General features: G+C 43.0%; 1 protein-coding gene across 7 annotated transcripts in view; it reads left to right on the plus strand.

Annotated features, from left to right (window-relative positions):
- SOX5 (SRY-box transcription factor 5) overlaps positions 1-21884 on the plus strand; it is an 881700-nt gene that overhangs the window by 796516 nt on the left and 63300 nt on the right. For all 7 annotated transcript variants that reach the window (XM_075069816.1, XM_075069799.1, XM_075069812.1 and 4 more), the window contains one exon: positions 5815-5961. In XM_075069816.1, coding sequence (XP_074925917.1) covers positions 5815-5961 — 147 coding nt within the window. The remainder of the gene's footprint in view (positions 1-5814; positions 5962-21884) is intronic.

Genomic DNA, 21884 nt, shown 5'->3' on the forward strand with positions numbered 1-21884 from the left:
AGCTCCTCATTAGCCTTATTAAAGACTGAGGCAAAGTATTTATTTAGATATTGGGCCATGCCTAGGTTATCCTTAACCTCCATTCCATCCTCAGTGTTTAGCGGTCCCACTTCTTCTTTCTTTGTTTTCTTCTTATTTATATGGCTATGGAACCTTTTACTATTGGTTTTGATTCCCTTTGCAAGGTCCAACTCTGCATGGCTTTTAGCCTTCCTCACTTTATCCCTACATGTTCTGACCTCACTAAGGTAGCTTCCCTTGCTAATCCCACCTTTCTTCCACTCCTGTAATTAGCTGGAAGTCATCTACAAATCTCCAGTCATAGCGAAGTTCCCTACTGGGCATACATATAAGGATGCTCAAGAATGCTTTATTCCAGCAATTATGTAGTGTAAATTACACCCATTTCATTTTTGAGGTGCTACCTTCATCACTGTGAAAGATCTGCGGATGCATAGAATATGCACATTTTGGCTGTCGACAGGATACAGACTGTGTCGACTCGACAATTCAGCATAAAGACTGCTGGCAGCCTTTCCAATGCATACATTTTATTCCAGATTTTGAGGTTCTCCGTTGTGGACCTCAGGGTAGAACTGTCCCTTTGTTTGAGTTTGATTGCTTTATTTACCATAGCCATAAACTTTCTTTCTTGTTTTCCATTAGCCATCTCAATTCACGGGATGTGTCCATATCATGTCCTTTTGTTTATCATAAGCCATCATCCCCTGAAATGATTAAATTTGAATAGACACATTCAATAATGTCAAAGCTCAAAGTTGTGCATTAATATTAACAAGCTGAGATGTGTCCTGCGTATTGCGTGTTTCATTCCATTTTTCAGTGTGGGTAAGGTATGGGAACAATCTCACTGGCTAATTAAGAATCCAACCCATCGTCGCTTCACAGTTTGGAACCATTTAGCTTGACTAACTTTTTATTTACTCAAAATGTCAGTTCCACCATTTTTTAAATGGAGCAAGAGTCTATAGCAGCATGAGCTGGTATAGTTATTTGCAGTGACTGCTCTTACCCACCTGCCCTTTGGTTTTGGTGCATGACCATGCACATGAGGCCACATTCTGCCCTTGCAATCCTGCAATGACAAGCTGTCATTAAAAATACCCCATACACTGATAGTTTGAGAGAGAACACCTGGCTTCTGCTGCAATAAGGTTGGAACCTTTCATATAGATTCATTTACTTTTTTTTAATTTGTATTCTTACATTATGAAACAGATTGAATAGAGGTGAAAAATGTCAGCTTGACAGCCCAGGAGACTGAAGGTATCTATTTATCCACAGAATAGATTCAGCATGGGTGGTGGCATTGCAAGTTTCCCTCCACCCTGTCTTCCATACTGTTCCAAGCTCCACCCGTATGTGTCAACACTTTTCAAGATATCACCTCTCTGAGGACCAAATTTATCCCTGAACAGAGGACCAGTACAAGGCCTATGCAACACTTAAGTTCCATTTGCCCTCTCAAAATATGGCCTTCTGCTGTCCTCTGCATAGGGGTGATTAGGGAAGTTCAGCCTCTGATGCCCATTTAATCCTGGGCCTTTCTTTTTAGGCTGTCAGGAAAGCTGGATGTTAATACTGCAAGCAGCTCTCACGTAGGATTAACTGCTTCCAAGCCATTGTGCATAGATCACTCACAGCTCTAAAGTGGTACAAAGTCTCGGTCACTCTGACATACACACACCCCATACAGACGGGCAAGGATGATCTGGTACTTGGAATAGGGACAAGAGGTGGAGAAGTTGGAAATTCTGCCTAATGTCATGGACCTACTTGAGTTAGCTGCTCCCCTTTCCTTTCAGGGTGAATGTCCTATTTGATTGTTCACTCTTAAAGAATAATAGAACATGAGCATTTCCAGGGGCCTCTGAAGGAGAATATTGTTTCTCTGTCATGACTCTGTCAGCTGATTAGTAGAACTTTATAATCTTCCCGTGTCATGGAGCATCAGTAGTGCCTACTAAATGCCCCCATCTAGATCAAATTAAAACACCCTCATCATTACCTTGAAGGTCTTATATAGTTAACCCTTGCCTTGACCTCTCTAGTGTGTAATCTGTGTTTTCATATCTTACCCATCACTCTAACATTTGTGAGGCCTACTATCTTCCAGTTCAACTGGCCATTTTGCAGCCTTCTCTCCTGCCACAAACAGCTCCATACTTTTTTGTCAAAATACTTTTACTGCCTGACTCAGACTGGCATTTACCTAGTGGTCTGGCCCTGTCTCAGCTGGGATTGGTCTGCTTCCACCCAGATATATGTCTGGACAGCTCCTTTGATCCAGGGTGCTACTCTATTCAGGGCCAGCGCTAGACACCAGCAGGTGCTTGGGGTGGCACATTTGCAGGGGGAGGCATTTGGGCCATCCTTTTAAATTTATTTATTTATTTATTTATTTATTGTTAAACTCACTTCCTCCCCTCTCAAAACCCTACAGAAGCGGAGCTATGGAACAGCTGGGGATCCAGCATGGGAGCTGAGACCCCATGGGAGTAAGTAAGGGAGCTATAGTTCCTTGCCTAGCTCCTTGCCTGTAGAGCCAGCCCTGGAGCAGGGAAAGAGCTACATTTTCCAGCAATCCCTTGGTAGCTATGAACAGGAAAAGGAGGGGTAGGGAGTGAGGTAGCTGAGCCATGCTGCAGCTTGCTGTGAGTTGAAAGGGGTGGCACTGTGAATAGGGAACAAGTGTGCCCAAGGAGTAGAAGGCTTTATGCCAGATATCCCCTTCAGAAGGCTTCCCCAGACTGGATTAGGGATACTGATGTAACCTTACCTTGGAGCCCCCAAAGAAGGAATTGGGTGGACTAAATGGACAGTTCCCCTCTCTATCTGAAGCCTAGCAAGGGAGGTAAATGGATCCCACTAGAATTTAAAATGAAAAGTAAGGGAGGGGAGGCTCTACTAGAGGATGTCGGCAACTTTAGATACAGTACCAGGCACTTAGGAAGATGTCTACTTCTGAGCCACGGAAGCAGAAATTGACTTTTTCTTTCCAGATTTAGCACCTGCCTTCCAGATTTGAACACCCTCAAAATTCAGGAGTGCTCAAGCTCAGTTTGGGCAGCTGTTACTTCATTTCTCCCAAATCAAATATACTGATCCACTGTAACTTGCTGTAGAAAAAGTAGGATAAAATTGAGCAAGAAATGCTTCCCAGTGGTTTTTAGGACTGGAATTGCTGTTTTCAACAGCCATTGCCTTTTTTTTTTTTTTCAAGTTTTATTTGTTTAAAAGGAAGACAGGGATATTGCATTGGCAAATTCCCTATAGAAAGAGTGGAACAAAAGAATAATAAAGGCACCTCAACTTTTCCTCATTTATGTAGAACAGTCTTATAATATGCATCCAGATATCCTCCAAGCTGAAAATTGTTCCACTTTACTGCAGTTCTGTAACCATATGGGAACCAATGCTGTCTGTTCTGTTCACATCCAAAATTCCTGCTGAATGACCCACCCTGGAATTGAGTTACCAATGACCCAGGGCTGGGACAGCAGGAGGGTGCAGGTTTGGGGGAGAGCCCAGGGCTGAGGTGGCAGGGGGATGGGGAGAGGGCACTGGTTGGGGGGGAAAGGGGAAGCCCAGCGCTGGGGCAGCAGGGGGTTCCCCTGGGAGGGGGAGATCCTGAGACTGAGGAGGTTCTGCAAGGGTGGGCAGAACCCAACTGACTCTTACGATACGACAATATTTTTTTTTGACCCCACCGGATGCAGCACCGGGTATGGGATGGAGCGCTGGGGCAGCAGGGGGAGAACACAGGGCTGGGGCAGCAGGGGAGTGCGGAGGGAAGCCCAAGGCTGGGGTGGGGGCAGCCAAAATTTTTTTTCGCTTGGGCAGCAAAATACCTAGAGCTGTCCCTGACTCTGTTGCACTGTTGCACATCAGTGTCCTCTTTGGTCTACTGAAGAACTACCACCCTCCCCACCCAGTTCTGCTTTAGTGAAAGAAACCTGGTTCTCTTTGCACTACAGCCACAGCAGCTCCTGTTTGTTGCGTCAAAGCCCCCATTCCTTTCTCCTTGCATGGCTGCAAGAGTGGCTCCTTTTTTTGAGGACCCATTAAAGGGTGAGTGAGCGTGGCCATCTGTCTGTTTAGGCATTTATTTTGCATCTGTCACTGTGGTTTGTGGCTGGGTGGCTGTGTCGGAGGTTGACTGGTATTGGGTGAGGATGATAGGGCAAATGAATGAATAAGTGGACGTGTGAGGAAGAGGAGAGAGAGAATTAAAGAATGGATGAATGGGAAGGAGAGAGTGTGGAGAAAGAAGGGGAGGGATGAATGTCAAGAAAGAAAGAGCTGAGGAATAAGCGGAGGTAAAAATGAAGAAATAAACAAGAAAATTAAAAGAAACAGAAGTGAGAAGAATAGTAAACCAAAGAAGAAATGGAGAGAAGAGGAAATAAGGAATGACTTGGGGCAGAATTAGTTAAATTTAAAGGAGCAGAAGCAGCTTAGATTTTTTTAAAATTAAAAGGAACAGGCCTGGACAGAAGTACAGACAGAAAAGCTATAAAGAAAAAACATGACAGTGGTGAGATATCAAGGTTTGGGATGACTTGCATAGATCACTCATGTCTTCACTATGCACGAGCCATATAAGTCATCCTAAACTCACAGCAAAGAAAGCTGCACATTTGACCTCACCATCATATATTCTTTACAGAACCTTATGTACTCTGTGTGATATTTGTGCACATACCCAGAGACAGTATCTTTGCACCACTGAGGGCTGTTAAACATTGTTTTGCCAAGCCCTGCTTGGAACATCCTCCCCAAGCCAGGTCACCGTGGATTTGGTCTGGCCTGATATTGAAACTGACTCTGTTACCTTGTAAACAATTCCCTGGGCCATCCAGACTTCTATCCAGCTTCATTTTTGTTCTCCTCTATACATAAATCAGTCAGTGTCTTTTCTTGCTGCTGGTGTTTGTTTTCTCCTCTTCTTTGTGAGTTTAGGTTGCTTGCATGCACAGCCAAATTCTCTATTTCCTATTGGCCCCAATACAGCAAGGCAGTTAAGCTGGTGCTTAACTTTAAATACATGATTTTGATGTCACTATTCAGTGCTTAAAGTTAAAATGTCATTAAGTCCCTCGATGGCTCAGGGCCTCTAATATTTAGAACATTTTGTTTTTTATTCTACCATATGTTTCTGCTACACCTAACACAAAGAGGTCTCAATCTTGATTGGAGCCTCTAGTTGCTAAAGTAATATAATGCAAAATAATAATTTATTCTTATTAAAGCTTATTACAGTAGTACCACCTGAGAACAGGGCCTCGTTGTGTGAGGTGCTGTAAAACACAAAGCAGCAAAGAGTCCCTGCCCCAAAGAGCTTACAGTCAAAATTGGGAAGCCACACACACAGTAAGGGAGAGGCATATAACATACTAGCAGAGTGAACAATATGATGACAGTAAATGTCACAGACTGGGTGTTAATATAATATTGATGGGATGGGATGCTCTTATGGTCAGGTCCTGTCAGGAGGCAAAACAATTGATCAAATGGCTCAAGGAAGGCATGAAGTTGGGCTATTGCTATTTGTTTTGAATCTCTGGATGCACGCAGAAACTAGGCCATCTCACATGTGACGTCTGTCATTCCTCTCCTGAGGAATGAATCAAAAGGTGACAGCTCCTGTCTTGAAATATGCCAGTGTGCTAGCTTAAATAAAAAGGCTGAAAAAACTACAGCATCAGTAGTAGGAGAAATTTTTGAAAAATGTTTTAATTTGTTTATTGGCAATGTTTAATTTTCTCTCTCTCTCCTGTCTTTTCTTTACAGCAGTTGTATGCTGCCCAGCTTGCTGCAATGCAAGTGTCTCCAGGAGGCAAGATACCTGGCATACCCCAAGGCAACCTTGGTGCGGCTGTATCCCCTACCAGTATCCACACAGACAAGAGCACAAACAGTCCTCCACCCAAAAGCAAGGTACTGTGCCATTTCAAAGGAGCAGGTTTTTGTTTCTCTCTCAGTATTTACATGGTCCCTGTCAAAATGATATCTGAGCACCTCCCAGGTGGTTACAGATTCATCTTCACAATACACCTAAGAAATAGGGGAAGTACTCTTATCCCCATTTACCTGATGGAGAATTCAGGCGTGGTGACAGTAAGTGACTTGCCCAAGGTCACGGAGCAAGCCAGTAACAGAGCTGGGAAGTGAATGCAGCTCTCCTGAGTCCCATCTAATGCCTGAGCCACAAAATTATTATTTCTTCCATCCTTTGGTAATGTGCAAAAGACTAAAGCTGCGTGCCTCCCATTCTAGCACACAACTGCTGTTCCCCCCTAACATTTAACCCATAGCCATATAACCCATATAACCCATAGCCAACAAAATATGATAGCAGCATGGCATCTCATCCAGAGCCAGATTCTGCCCTGGGGTTCAGGCACTGAAATCAGTGGGGACTCTATGTACATATCCAATGGCAGAGCCGATGCTCAATTAGTGGCCGTTGTATCACAGAACATATTTTAATCTTATTTATATAATGAAGGGGTCTACCCAGAGTAATTTGGAGGTGGCTGGAGAATGAAGATTTATGCTCTCTTCGAAGGTCAGGTTAGCAATTGTAGTCAAATCATCAAAACATCACCTTTGTTTGGCAAGTTGGCTACAGGTAAGACAAAGGCAGAGAATGCATCACATCCACATAACAGGTTGAACTTCATTTGACTATTGGCCAAGTGACGTTAATTTGAGATTCTGTCATTTCTCAGCAGTTGTTTTGGGGGATTTGGTTGCTGAGAGTACAAATGAGATTTTTTCAGAGTAAATTGAGTATACTTGTCCTTGCTGTCAAGCTTCTATATCACTCTGTCCCTCCATATTCTTTGCCTGGACAAGGTGAGCTAGGTTAAATGAACATACCAAATAAATGAGAGAAATCTTTTGTCTGTTGCTAAATCAACATCTGTGACTTTGATCAATTTAAATCAGATATGCATACAATACAGTGGACCATAAGACCAAGAAGAAAATGGCTTCCTTATCTTTTGATTACTTTTCTCTTTGAGTTAGCATTAATGTATTGTAAAGCCTGTTTCAGCAACTCCTATCCACCCTAAGCTAAATGGTAAGAAACCTGAACCAGTCATGTTAATGAATCAAGATTAAGTTCTGTGCTCAATGGAACTACTCCAGTGATGTTGAGTGAGACTACTTGCATAAGTACAACTCAGAGGTTGCAGAATAAGGGCCACCATTTGTGTCTATATCTACATATAGATATAGATAAGTATAAATAATAGATATATAATAAAATATAGTAACTGGGATTTTCAAAAGGGCCTAGATGACTTAAGAGCGCAAGTCCCATTGCTTTTAAATGGGATTCATGCTCCTAAATCACTTAAATGCTTTTGAAAATTCCACTCATTATTACTTGTATCTCTAAATTATCTAATCTTTGAGATGCTATATCTCACTAAGGATCAACTCATTAAATCCACTGCCCAGAATAAGATGTGGTCAATTTATTTCTCAGGTGGCCTAAGGAAACTGGTCACATTTTCCTACCTTAGTTATTGTAAACAAGTAGCAAGGATTTAGCCAAGGAAAATGAGTAAAAAGCATCCCCATTTAAGTGACAGGAAAAACTTGATGAAATGTGTCCTTCCTTCCCTTCGGTGTCCTCTAGCATGCTGTCCACTTCCTTTATCATGTCAGAAAAGATTCCTTGAATTGACAGAAGCATCTTAGTTTTTAGCCTAACAGTAAAGCTATACGGATTAAAAGTTGCCTGCCAAAAAAATAATACCATTGTCAGCTCAATGAGATACATGGTCAAAAATTGAAAGGAATGCTTAGGACCCAGAATCAACCTGGAGGTACACATTTACTTTCTCCTCTTCTCGATGCAGACTTTTTGACTTCCCAAAGTTTTTCTTTTCGTAAGGACATCTCTTTTATGTAGTGGAAAGTTGTCAATCATAAAGCCATTTGGCTCCCCGACAATGTGCTTTTTTTCAAACAGTTGTTTGTATGGTTAACAAGAGATTTTTGTGCATTTTACAAGGGTTTTCTGTATGATGCCCCCAACAGCTTGTTAAAGAGATTCCACTGCACTTAAGATCCCGATGTTGTTTTTGGATCTACCCGGCACAAACAGAATGTCTGATGAGCTCTGATGGGGGACAGTATTTATGTTGTGCACTCATGGAATTATAAGGCCGATCAGCCTGGTAATGTCGGCAAAACCATCCTCCAGGCAGCTGTCAAAATCAGCTCTGTTCTTCTTTGTCTTTTATTGCTTTTCCTTATTCAGAAGTGTTCCAGTGCCTTTGGCTCACAGCTCTGTGGAAGCACACAAACACAACTTATTTGCAAATTGGAAAAAAAAAAAAAAAGAGTGGGCCACTAGGAAAGGAGGCGGGAGGGGCTCCAAAAGGCTGTAAAATTGTGCAGCATGAGCCTTCTGATGCATGCTGTTTTCAATCTGCTGTGTGCCAGTTGGAGGCTCAGAGAGAAAGAGATGCTGAGAAATGATAGAGTGGCTGTGACCTCCAAGCTCAGCCTGGAAACCCAAGACATTGATTTCACTTAGCATTCCTGCTGAGAAATCCGGTGGAGTTCAGTTGTAATAAAAGAACAAGATTCTGTTCTAATGGTAATGGCGTATGACAGACATATCACTTTGTCTGTCCTCAGCACCAGGGAGAGAAGAATTGGAGAAAGGTCACCTGACCTGCCTGTGGTGTTGTGCAAGTGCTATACTGAGCTTTGAACTCAGCATAGGAACACAATTTTATATATATATATATAAATACTAAGTGATAAAGAAATCTTTATAGTGCCTACACTAATTAGAATGAACCTTTTAAAGTTGGGTAAAGGCTTAGCTAGGAAGACGGTGCTGAATATGTGATAGCACCAGAAACTGAATCCTACATGTTTAAACTGTGTATAATATACATGGTGATACACCTTAGTTTGTATCTGCATGGGTCTTCCTTTGGTTTTACAAACCTTGTTTGCACCAACATTTACAAAACTATTCACTTTGTGTTACCTCATTATTTCAGCTATTACCAGTGAAGAGCTATCTGAGTTTCACAGCCCAATTTTTCCAAAGGAAACATGGTTCATAAAATTGAATCATGGTGGTCTTTCTGGGGGGAAAAGCCTCGTTAAGATGCAGTACGTAAAGTCTCCATACATGAATAGTTAGTGTCTCGGACAAGCTTTCAGGAGATTTTGTTTGCTGAATCTCCATTTGCAGCCCACAGTTTACACTGGCACAGTTTTGGAAATATGCTCAAGTATTCATAGACAAAGAGGCAGCCCCACCACATGAGAGTGTTTCAAGGTGGTGGCAAACATGTGGGTCACTTTTGAAAAGACGATGTTTTTTTCCTTTGACTAGAAATTTACAGTTACTGTACTGCTCTTTGCAAGGATTCTTCAAAGTCGGCCTCAGCAGCAGATGGAATTGCTGGCTCTAGATATGCTGAGAAACATCAGGGGGAGTTTGCCAGGGTTCATCCTTTAAATCTAGTAAGACATGAAGACATCACTGAGACCCCTCAAAGACCTTGGCAACCCCTTTGTTGGCAAGCCTTTTATCAGTGGCCCTCATCAGTGTTTGAGCATGGACTGTGCAGACTAACCTGCCCTCTTCTGTGTTGCACTTGCCTTTCGACAGTTGTGTCCCCAAATGTTCAAATTTATTTCTCAGATTCTTGTGGTGTGACTTTTAGGAAACCATGGAGGACGTACACCATTATGTCCTGCTGTGCATTCTGTTGAGTTTTCAAGCAGGAAACTGAGCTGGTGTCATGCATTTTTCCAGAATGGAATCTGTCTGCCAGAAAAACTGATTTAAGAAACAGAGCTGGTGGAATACATCCAAAAGAAAATGTGTGTATCTTGCGGAAATGGGTTTTAACACAGCTTCTCCTTTAGCAGTTTTTGTGACAGCCGGCATGCTAATCACACTGTTCAAATTTACCAAGGCCTCCTCCACAGCCCCTGTGAAAGGCAACTATCTCTTAAATCTGCCAAATTGTGCTGGATTTCCAGTCTCTGTTTTAAGCACGTTTTGGCCCTGATTCTGCAAGTACTTTCTTGCTGCTCAGTTGGATATTCAAGATGGTTATGGCATAAGTGGGAGGGTGAGGGTAGGCACAAGTAAGGTTCGGTGCTGGGTGGCTTATGGGGGAGAGGGAGGAGCTGATCAGCAGGGCCCAGTGGCAGGTGCTGAGCATCCACTATTTTTTTCCCATAGGTGATCCAGCCCCGGAACACCCACGGAGTCGGTGCCTATGCTCAGTGTAGCTTGTAAATGCAGCTAAATGTCTCTTAATACTCGACAAAGTATGGTGCATTGTCTGCAGCATCTTGAAAAAACAAGAGCAATTCAGTCTGAAATGTGACAAGAGAGAATTCCTGGGTGCTTTTCTTTTAACCTTGTTATGACCCCAACCCTAACCCGAGTCAGAGTTGTGTCTCCATCAATGACAACAGAATAGTGTCCAAATCATGATTTTTGTTCTTTTCAAATACTTCTGGCAGTGATGTTACTATTTGCTCAGCAGTGGCACCTGGGAGTTGTGACAAGGAAAGGAAATGTGCTTCAGATAAGCCAGAAACAGTGCCAACCAGTTAGATATACACAATCAGATTCTCTTCAACTGCAAATATCCACACAAATGTCAGTGTGAATCCTTAAGTGAGGATGGTACTTTATTTTCTCATTGTCTGGGTCTCTGATCACCGAAATAAAGAATGGCTTAAAAATCTGCCTTGGTGTCTGTAACCAAAATCCACTTCAAAAGATTTAGGGCCAGATTCTCTTATCAACTTCAAAAGATTTAGGGCCTTAAACTGTCTGGAGATTCCTCTTGGGCAGTTCTCCAATGTAGGGAGAATATCTGTTGACACTGAGCTGGTGTATCAGTGACCTGCACAGCCACATCCTCACCTCTGCTTAATGGGAAGGAGGAAGTGGGATGAAGGAGATGAGACCTTGTGCCAGAAGTGTAAATTAGATTAGGACCACTCCCACTCCATTTTACACAAGGCCTGGGTGGGCCTGAATCAGAAAGCTGCAACCAGCTAGCTGTAGCATCTCTTGCCCACTACATCTGACCCCAGCTCAGACATAGCAGAGAATCAGAATCTTAATGTCTAATGTTCTGTACATGAGAGTTTTAAGTCAGACATATACCTTGGCATTAGATTGCTTCTCCCATCAGACCACCAACTACTGCAGTAGTTTAGCTGTTGAGTGGCAAGAGTGATTTTCTGCACCTAAAATAGGGCTTTCCTGTTTTGTGATGGTGTTGGCTTTCTTGATTGAACATGCTACAGGAAAGGAATTTATTTCACTCTATAGATGCTGAATACACAGCTCATTCAAATGAAGAATATCAACATTCTCCCGTCTATTGCATCTTTTAACTTCATTATTTAAAAGCATTTTGGAAACAACAACGAACTGTCCTTCACAACAATCCTTTCCTGCATGGTGCTGGAAGAGAGAGACTAGAACCGAGTTAAACACCTTAGTGCAAGTATATTAAGGGCAACCATACATCTCTTTATTGATGTAAGTGTTCAGCAGCTGAGGTGCCTATTTCATCAGTGAATGAAACTATTCCTATTTAGAATATGTACAGTATTAGGGATCTTTTGGAATGAAAGGCTCTGTATAAATGTGAGGTACTCCATTACTGTTAGAATTTTGGATCTGTGTTTGCAGCATGGTTATCTGGAAGGTTTGCAGGATTTATTTATTTGTATATATTTCTGGACTGGACACAGCCTTTTCCTTTCCACTAGTTTGGAAATCCCTGTAAATGAATCCAGTGGAATTTTTGGCACTGGAATAGAATAATGTTATGCTGAGAGGTACTGGTGTCTGCATGAGTCACAGACCTCTTTGAGATTGGGTGTGACCTCTCACTTTATACGGTCAGGATAAATTAATCACAACCCCCTCCCCCCACCTAAGACAAAAAGGTTAAATGACCCTGCCTAGGAGTTTTAGACTGGGTAGGGAGAATGATTTTTGCTCAGGTGTTTGTGTGTGTGTGCGTGCGTGTGTGTGTGCGTGCATGCGCGTGTCCATGTGTTAGAGAGCAAATAGAGAACAGAAAGTGAGAGAGACAGTGGCAAAAAGAAGCAGGTCAAATAGCAGACCTATGAGAGCAGCGTATAAATCTGGAAAATGCTAGAGAGAGAATTTTTGGGGTCTGGTGTTGGCTAAAGAGATTTGTAACTGTAAACTAGGAAACTGTTCCTTTGTTTGTAGTTCCTCCTGCATTTGCAGAAGCAGGACCTTGTACAGTCCTTATAAATAAACAAGATTACATTAAAGAAAATACAAGATTCCATCATCAGTTTCCACCCCCCAATTGGAACGTCTCCAGGGTCCCAAACTTTGACTAAACATTTGGGTCAAAAATGAGCAACAACATTTAGCCCTATCCACACTACAGTTAAACCAGAGTGAACTTAAGCCATGTTCTAAAGGATAATTGTTCAAGGCTCACATTCCCTACTGCCCATCCCAAACTACCCAACAGGGCTAGAACACAGCTGTAAAACCATTAATATACTACAGTAGTTCATGTTATAGATTAAGTGATATATACATAGCAAGTGACTGGCACTTGCTTTCCAGCTTTGACACTGAACTGTACTTCTTAGGTGGTGTTTATGTCTGTAGCGCGGCTCGGCCGCAGTTTGTCCCTCAGCGGGGTTGTGGGGTATCCCACCGCCTCGCTCTAGTTCGCCGGCCGGTGGCTCTGCTGTCATGGGGAACAACGCACACTCGGTTAAGGGGGTTCAGACCCCGGGGCGGGGCTGAGTCAATAGTCCGAAGCCGGCCCAGGCCCTAGGTCAGGGCGGGGCAACAAACACTGAGTCAAAATGCTCAGGCCCTCAGCCCGGACTGAGCAGTATTCATAGGCTTCGGCCTCCTCAGGCCAGGGGAAGGGGAAGTCTGCCACCCCAGAGTAGGGTGGCGGGGGGGATGCAGGCCCTCCCACTCCACTGCGTCCCAGCCCGGGGCCCTAGCAGCAGCAGAGACTTGCCGCTGTCCGTGGGGATCCTGGCCGCAACACACTGACATTGGCTCTGGCAGTGCTGCAGCCAGACTGGGGTTGGCTGCCCCCGGTCTACTTCCACACTCCCCCTCATAGGGTACCTGAGTCCTCGTAGCGTCACCAGCGGTCTCAGACACCATCGGTTCCTCTGGGTAAGTAGCCAGTGGTAGGCTTGGCTCCTCCTCGGGGTAGCTGGCAAAAGGCAATCTCAGCCCTTCCTCGAGGTAGCTGGGGCGGGGTGGTCCCGGCCAGTCCTCCTCAGGGTAGCTGGTGCGAGGCAGGCTTGGCCAGACCTCCTCAGGGTAGAAAGCACAGGGCAGGCTTGGCCAGTCCTCCTCGGGGTAGCGAGCACGGGGCAGACATCTGGCCTCTGCGGTGGCTGGGCCTCGACTAAGCTCTGTAGGCGTGCTTTTATACTTTGGGTCTGCGCCGTGACCTCTGAGGAGCGGGCGCAGGACCCAGCAGCTCCGCCCACGGTGGTGGTAGGGGAGGTTCGTCCCTCAGCGGGGCTGTGGGGTATCCCACCGCCTTGCTACAATGTCCATTCGTTGATGGATAAAATGTAGCCAACCTGTCCATTTAACTGGAAACCTTTTCCTTTACTGTCTCATGATGCTTAGATGTAATATGTGGAAAGAACTGAGGATGACTGATAGTATTTTCCTCTCGATTCCTTTTCTCAATATACACAATAAACGCAAACAGCTAGGCACAGAAACTGACATTTTAAACCACAATTTTTTAAGCACAGTGAAATTATATATCTGAATAGAACTTGTGATGCTCTTATAAAGTAAAACGTCTTCACTGCACAATAAAAAAAGTTTATAGAACAGCAACAAAAATGCAGTTACGCAGTGCCTTCTCCCTCCCTGCTGCCGCTCCTAAAAATATATTAAATAGATGGAGGGACTCATAGGATTCCCTTTCAGGTTAACTCTTCCCAGCTCTGTTTCCCAGTATCATGATGTCTCTTTGGCAGAAGCCTGACTCTCAAGCACAGCCACTAGTGAGCCAGCTCTGTCAGGCACAGTCAGCTCTTTTACTAATGCAAGCTCAGAAGAAAACAAAACACACAGACATACACACACACAGAGAGAGAAACCCTTTGAAATCTGCTATTGCAAAAAAAAAAAAAAAAAAGGACAAAAATTAAAGTGAGACCTTGCTTTTCTAAAACATATGGCTTCAAAATTAGGCATCTGATTGCACAGATGTGAAGCAAAGTGGGGATGACGGGGAAGTTCCATGTACATGACTCTGTTAAGGTCCCTACCATATCAATCAGTGTCTTCCTTAGCTTGTGCAAACCAGGAAAGACCCACCACATTTTGCCTTCTTTTCCTGCAAGGGAAGAGATTCTTCTGGGTTTCCATCCTTGTGGAAAAAGGCCCTACAGCATTAACCAGACAGCATTGCTTGAGACCATGACATCGTTCCTAGTATTACTGCCTTCAGGGGCTAGTAAAGAGGTCAAACAGCTCCCCAAAACTCTCCGTTACTGCAAAGCATGAAGAGGTCAGAAAATTATTGCAAACAGCTGTACTTGCATTAGGCTAAAGAATGTAACCAGTCTTCAAATGAGGTAACAGTACATTGCTGCACCAAAGAGACACTGAGCTGTAAGAATACTGGGCTTGACTCACCACTGTATTACATCATTTAAGCAGATTTCCACTAAGATGAGTAAGGTTACACTAGCATTAAACTGGAGTACAACAAAAATGAATCAGACACATTATGTTTTTACTAGCGATTGGCCTAAGCTACAGATTCAGATCCAAATATGCCTAAAGTTCAAGAGCATGTTTGGATCTGAAGTTTCTGTTTGGCCTATTTTAGAAATATGAAGTTCAGATCTGGATTCAGACTTCCCCAGAGTTCAGGGGCATTGGGATCCAGTGTTTTGTTTCAGATCAATCTCTCTGTTTTTTACGTAGAAGTGATATAACAGTTTACTGACCCCCCTGAATACCATTTGGTGCACAAAACTGATAGAGGAAGAGCATTTTACAGAAATAAAATAAAAATGAATGAAAAAGGAACCTCATGATTTTTTACAGTTGCTAGGATAGCAATTGAGCTGACATGGCCAGCTTGCCATCCAGCCCTACCGGTTTCATTAGAGCATAACCAGGGGACAGCATGGAATCTGAGGCAACAAGATGAAATGGAGAAAGGACTGGCTTTTTGTGGTTGTGTTTCATCAAGCCTTTGCCAGTATTTTATCCCCTAGGTAATTCTCTAAGAAGTCACCTGGGGATCATTTAATTTCAAGGTTGACTGAGCCATGAGGGCAGGAGAAAGGGTGTTGGAAAATGTGGCTGGGTGAGGAGTGAGTGTGCAGCTTGGCTGGTCTTAACCAACTAAAAACTAAAAACTAACAGGACGAGTGAAGGGCAGGCGAGGGGCGGAGAACAACTGACACAGAGAACAAGGTGGGGGAGGCAATATCTTTTATTGGACCAACTTCCATTGGTGAGAGAGACAAGCTTTTGAGCTTACACAGAGCCTTTCTTCAGGACCTGAAAGCTTCTCTCTCTCTCTCACCAACAGGAGTTAATAGAATAAAAGATATTACTTCACCCATCTTGTCTCTAATATCCTGAAACCAACATGGTTACAGTGACACTGCGTACAATGATAGAGCAGAAAGTGACTCCATGCAGGGAGGAGAGGCTAGCAACGTGGGAGAGGTTGGCAATGGAGGGTGGTGTCTTCCAGAGCTCGTAGGGCAGAGTATCAGAGTGTTGCCCGTTCTTGGGGTTGGTGATATAGGTGTTAGGGGAAAGCTAACGAGGTAGTGGGTTGTTTTGATTGGGGAGAAGAGCTAGGCTACTGATGTGGGAGGGCTTGTTTTGGTTGGTGAGGAGGAACCAGGAGTGAAGAGAGGGATGAAGTTCATGTTGAGGGGAGGCAGAGCATAAAAGTACTCAGGTGAGCATGATCTCTCTCGTCTCCACTGCAAATTGTTGAGAGTGGCTGTACACATCCTAAGGGCCACACAGTAAATCTGAGCTTAAATGTAGACAGTAAAAATACCCTGCACCAGTATAATGCTGGGATATCCTGCATTAACATTTGGCTTGTTTCTTTGTATTAAATTCCTATCAAGCAAAGGTCATTGGTCCCTTATTACAGAGGTTTACTTTGTGTAGATACTGAGCTAATAGATGTCCTACAGCAAAGAATATGTTTCATTTCAGCAGCACGTACTGCCCCACTCATAAAGCAATAGTACTCCAGCCATTTGACCCCCTCACGATCCAGGAGACAGGCTGAGATGAAACATGGGAGGCTGAATCTAAGAGTTTCTTCAGGAAAGAAACTAGATGCCCCTCTGCTTCAGGCAATAAACCTTCCACTCCATAAGGGCAGGTTCTATCAGGCCATCTATTTCATTTCTTCGTTCACTTACAACAGCAGATAAGGTCCCTAGGCTGACTCTCCAGTGATGGGCACTGTATATAAAAAACTCACAAAGCACTTTCGTGGATTTTCCTTTAACCAAACGTATAACTTTTGTTAAACACAGAAAGAGAATTTCCAAGGGATTTAGAGCTCCATTGCCCGTTCCAGTCAATGAGAGTTTTTGTATTAACTAGAATAGGCATTAGATTAGACACCAATATTGTTCATTTAACCTGCTTCCAGAAGTTGCTTGCTCCGTCTGCTGAGTAGTAGTTTGCATGCACTCACTCTGTGCCAGGTTTGCATTTGGCATTCTGACCCCATGTTCAGGCAGAACAATTTAAATTATGTCTGAAAGAAACCTATTTAGCAGTACCCATCTCTTATTTTTAAGGAAAAATTGCAATGTTTCAATCGGGGATTTTTGTTTTTTTATTAACAATGTAAAGCATTCCTCTCCAGCGCATAGCTCTCAGATCATCCCACTGTTATACTGCTAATATTTTAACAGGGGGCTTCACAGATATTTCCCCTCTTAACCTGTGAAGAATCTCAGGTAACTGGGGGTCCCTGCAGAAACAAGGCATCTGAGATGGGGAAAATCTACTTTGTTTTCCCATTGAAAGACAGACTTTTCCACAACCCAGAATGGAGGCAACACCAAATTATATTATATGCATTTTCCTGCAAATATTTATATTTTGTTTCATAAAGAAAAATTGCAAAGTACTTTGCTTTTAAAGTATTCAGTTTGTGTAATGTGAAATATTGAGGTATATTAGTGAGAGAGACTTAAAAAGAGACTGTGTTGACCTTGTTAAAATGGAGACTAGTACCCTCCTCAGAAGCTTGGGTGCATTGCTGCAGTGTTGCCAACTCTTGCAATTTTATCATCAGTCTTATGAAACTTCTTAGTTTATTTAAAGCCCCAACTCCTAGAGTCATGTGAATATGTGAGAATCTCAGCTTTTTTTTTTTTTAGGTTAGTTTCAAGCCCTCACGGTTTCAGAGAAAAGCTTGTAAAGGGGACCCAAGTGTATACCAAAGCTCAAAAACCAGAAAACAAATAAAACCCCACAAAATGTATTATTTTAATAAAATCTCATGATTTGATTTTTAAGCCAATCGCATGATTTTGGGGGGCCTGACTCATGATTTTTGAACATTTGGTACTGGCAATACTGCAAATGCATAAACTTTGCCCTCCAGAAGTATACTTCTGACCCTCAGTACCCTGTGGCAAGATTTTAGCAGTATCCAGATTAGGGCTAACTCCAGTCAGAGGCCTAGAGATCGATACAACCTGCTATTCAGTTTTGTAGTAAGATTTTAACAAGAGGCTCTGAGGATCCTCCTCCACATATAAAACCAGCTATAGATTTTTGTTCACAGTCACGTGTATTTATGTGCTAGTTGTGCGATACATAAGTGTTTAATACATTTGGTTCTCATGGGCTGCTTTAGTTTCTAGGCTTTTCATTTCCTACTGCATTTTAAGTACAAAATAGACTAGCATTGTGACTAATGATCTTACAAAACACATCCATTACAGATGGGCAGGTATCTCACAACACTGGGAGTGTGTGGAGAGAAAACCTTGTCTGTGTTTAGGAATGCTGGGGATTGGGATATTCAGTTTACTGGGATCATCCAGAAAAGCTCTTTGAATAACAAACCTTAAGTGTTTTGTACATTTTTAGTATTTTCAACTTTTTGAATGGATGTGTCAGCACCTGCTAAGCAAACAGAGCTAAAAAACCCAAAACCCTTTAAAGATCTGTGTGTTCATAGATATGTAAGTCATAGATTTGCATAGCCTTTCACCTGACATGCCAGAGAGTGACATGCCACGTCATGAATCAGTCACATCGTGTTACATGATTTCAAGCTAACATGACAGAATAGGAATTACATAGTGATGAACAGACCCAACATGACATATCCATAGGAAAAGTGGCACCAAACGCTTCTTAAAGTTGTGTTTAAAGAGTGCTTTTTCCCCCCTCCCCTGAATGCTTCAGAGAAAAATATGAAGTAATGTAAAAGAAAAGGAAATAGTGTGGTGATACTACCTCTAGAGCAATTTTAATTGTGTACAAGCAGGAGACAATGTGTGTATATCATGAGACTGCTGAATATTTTAGTTATTTCAGGTTCTAATAAATATCTCCCCTTCTACAAGTAATGTTCTCAGAGCTCCAGTCATCCCAAGTTAGTGTTTACCTCATCTTTAGTCAGGTTAAGAGCTATATAAACAGTAATTTATGGTTGTATGTTAATACATTTTGAACTTTTGGCATGGGCTGTCTTACTGAAAACATAAAACTTTCTGGTTCAATACAGGCTGCATTAACTCGCCAAGTCTGGGAGTGGGAAGTAATCCCTTTGGCCCTGCCTCTGGTCCTCTCCTCACAACTCCTGCCCCAACACAACTCCTCCAAAATTCTATGTCCTCGTACCCACTGATGACACACACACCCATCCACCTGCCCACAAGAAAATGGAGGGCCAAGTGTGGAGAGATTCCTCCCAGAGTCTAATGTTGGCTATATCATCCTGCCCATGAAGCTGTGTTTTATGATATTATATTAGGACCAGCTGCCATTGGTACCTGAGTGATCTGGTCTTGCAAACTCTTCCTTATGTGGGTAGTCTTATTTCATGGGATTAGTCACATGAATAAGGGTTACATGATTTGGCTATTGATGGCTGTTTAAAATAAAGAGCCAGCAACTTCAACTCAGTGGTGATTTAACTAATCTTCATTTTCTTATTTAACATCAAGGTGCAGCTGGACTATGCTTGCAATGTACTACTCGTAAAAGGCACAAATATAATTTGTGCCAGGGAAATTTGACATAGATTCACATTTGGCTGAACAATGGTTCTGCCTCATCTTGTCAGGTGCCTTTACATTTGTGATACCCAAGGTCAAAATGTTGTCACATAACCTTTTGCTAATCTTACTATGGTGCTAAAGCCTGGATTTGCACTTTTAAACTCAACAGCCCCACATACATGATTATTGTGGTGGTGGTGGTGTTATTTATTTGTATTGCCACAGCAGGACCACCCAGAAGATTCAGGGTGTCTGGGGTCCTCAGTGGCAGGTGGGCCCCCGCTTCGGCAGTAATTCGGCGGTGAGGGGTCCTTCCGCTCTGGGACCTGCCTCTGAATTGCCGCCGAAGACCTGGAGCAGAAGAAGCTCCGGGGATCTGGGCCCTATGAGAGTTTTCCGGGGCCCCCGGAGCAAGTGAAGGACCCCGTTCCAGGGGCCCCAAAAACTCTCGTGGGGGCTCCTGTGGGGCCCGGGGCTTGGGGCAAATTGGCCCACTTGCCCCCCCCCCCCCCGGGTGGCCACAGCCCCTCAGAGCCCCAGTTACAGACCAGGACCCCATTTGTGCTAGATGCTGTACAAACACAGAACAAAAAGACAGTCCCTTACCTGGAGAGCTTGCAGTCTAAAGAGACAAGACTGACGGGGTGGAGGGAAGAGTGGAAAAACACAGCAGAGTGAATGATGTGATGATAGTAAACATTGTGTTCATTCCAGAATATTGTATGTATGTATGTATTTATGATGAGTTTAGTTAGGAGGGGATAAGCTAAAGGGAAGGGAGAGGGGACATTGAAAGGAAGGGATTGAGTGGGACAGAGATGTGGAGAAGAGAGTGAGAAGAGTGATGCTCAGGTGAAGAGACTGTCAGGGAAGGGGGATGCTTGGAGCAAACAACCAATTTAGCACAGGGCAGAGAAAGTCCGGTCAAAACTGTAGCAAGCTCTCCAAAGGACCAAAGGTCTCTGCGTTGGCTTCTGCCCCTGCTGACTTGAGTCTCTGGCAGGCTTCCTCGTTGCAGCTTTCTCCCAAGCCCACATGGGGAGGGGAATGGGAGACACCATCTGGATGCTAGTTCCCGTAGAGTGTGTGATGTCTCCTCTCCATGGTTCTTTATCCGGGAGGATACTTGTGGGGAGGAGGCAGGGGCTCCAGCTGGGCCATGAGGATGAAATGTTCTATACAAGGTGAATCCTGTGTGAGAAATAAGCACAAACATATAGGGGACAATAGAGGCAAAATGCCAAATAGATGCTTAGACTTTTGGGTTAATTTTAAAAATATAAATAGATCTCAAACACATGGATAATTTCAAAACTGTGCTTAGAAGAGCCGGTGTTTTATTAAAATTAGCCCTTTACTTTCAGTTGACTGCAGTATGTATCACTTCCTCATCCTGTGCTCTTGTTAAACAATGTTGTGATTCATCCTCAGATGACTGCATGTCAGTGTTGGATCAAATGATTCCTATTGTAGTCACAGTACGTAGTTTGTGAAATCCATTTGTAAACTGTTGTGGGCTTATACAGGAGCAAAGCTGCTGTGTAAACATAAGTCATTATAATTGAAATGATTAAATCACCTGGTGCTTACAATATATCTAAGTATCTTATTTTGATCATAATTAATTGGCAGCATACATCTTTTGAGTCAACACTCAAGGATTTGTGCCCAGAGTAAGTCACAAAACATAGCATCTTAAATATAGTGAGTGGGGGAAAATATGCTTTTTCTTCAGGGTGTTATATAAAAGTAGCCCATAGAAGGCCCTGTACATAAATAGTAAGTCAGCCCCTGGAATTTTTTTAAAGGCATCACTTTTCCCTCCTGGATACTGCTGTGAAGACAGAGAATCATTAGACATCTGTAGACATCAGCTATAAAACATCAAGAAATAGCTTGTGAGTAACCTTTGACACAGTTGAACTTACTTGAAATGAGCTAGGGCTGGATTCATTGCCTTTGGTCAAGCCAGGAGGTGGACTAAAGGTCTCTCTTATCCTTCTTTCCATATCTTACGTTATTAACTTCTGGGAGATGAATGTGTTCTGGATGAGTGATGGGAATGTGTTTGGATGTGTTCTTAAATAGACATTTGTTGTATGTCTGAAAAGAATAGGCCAGCTTAACAGTGTGATGTTGGGGCTATTTGAAGTGTATATTTTTTAAAGCAGTTGCTTTCTTTCAGCCTTTCAAAAGCCCATTTTTAACTGATGGTTTCAGCTCAAGGAACAGTATGGAATTATTTGTGTATGGATGCGCCCATATTTGATATAATTAATAGAGAGATGAAATACAAAAATCTCCATAATTTGACTCATAGACTCATAGGTCAGAAGGGACCAATATGATCATCTAGTCTGACCTCCTGCACAACGCAGGCCACAGAACCCTACTCATACACATTTATAACAACCCCTAACCCATGACTGAGTTATTGAAATCCTCAAAATTGTGATTTGAAGACCTCAAGCTGCAGAGAATCCACCAGCAAGCGACCCATGCCCCACGCTGCAGAGGAAGGCGAAAAACCTCCAGGGCCTCTGCCAATC

Source organism: Chelonoidis abingdonii, chromosome 1 (assembly GCF_003597395.2).
Source record: "Chelonoidis abingdonii isolate Lonesome George chromosome 1, CheloAbing_2.0, whole genome shotgun sequence".
Classification (NCBI taxonomy): domain Eukaryota; kingdom Metazoa; phylum Chordata; order Testudines; family Testudinidae; genus Chelonoidis; species Chelonoidis abingdonii.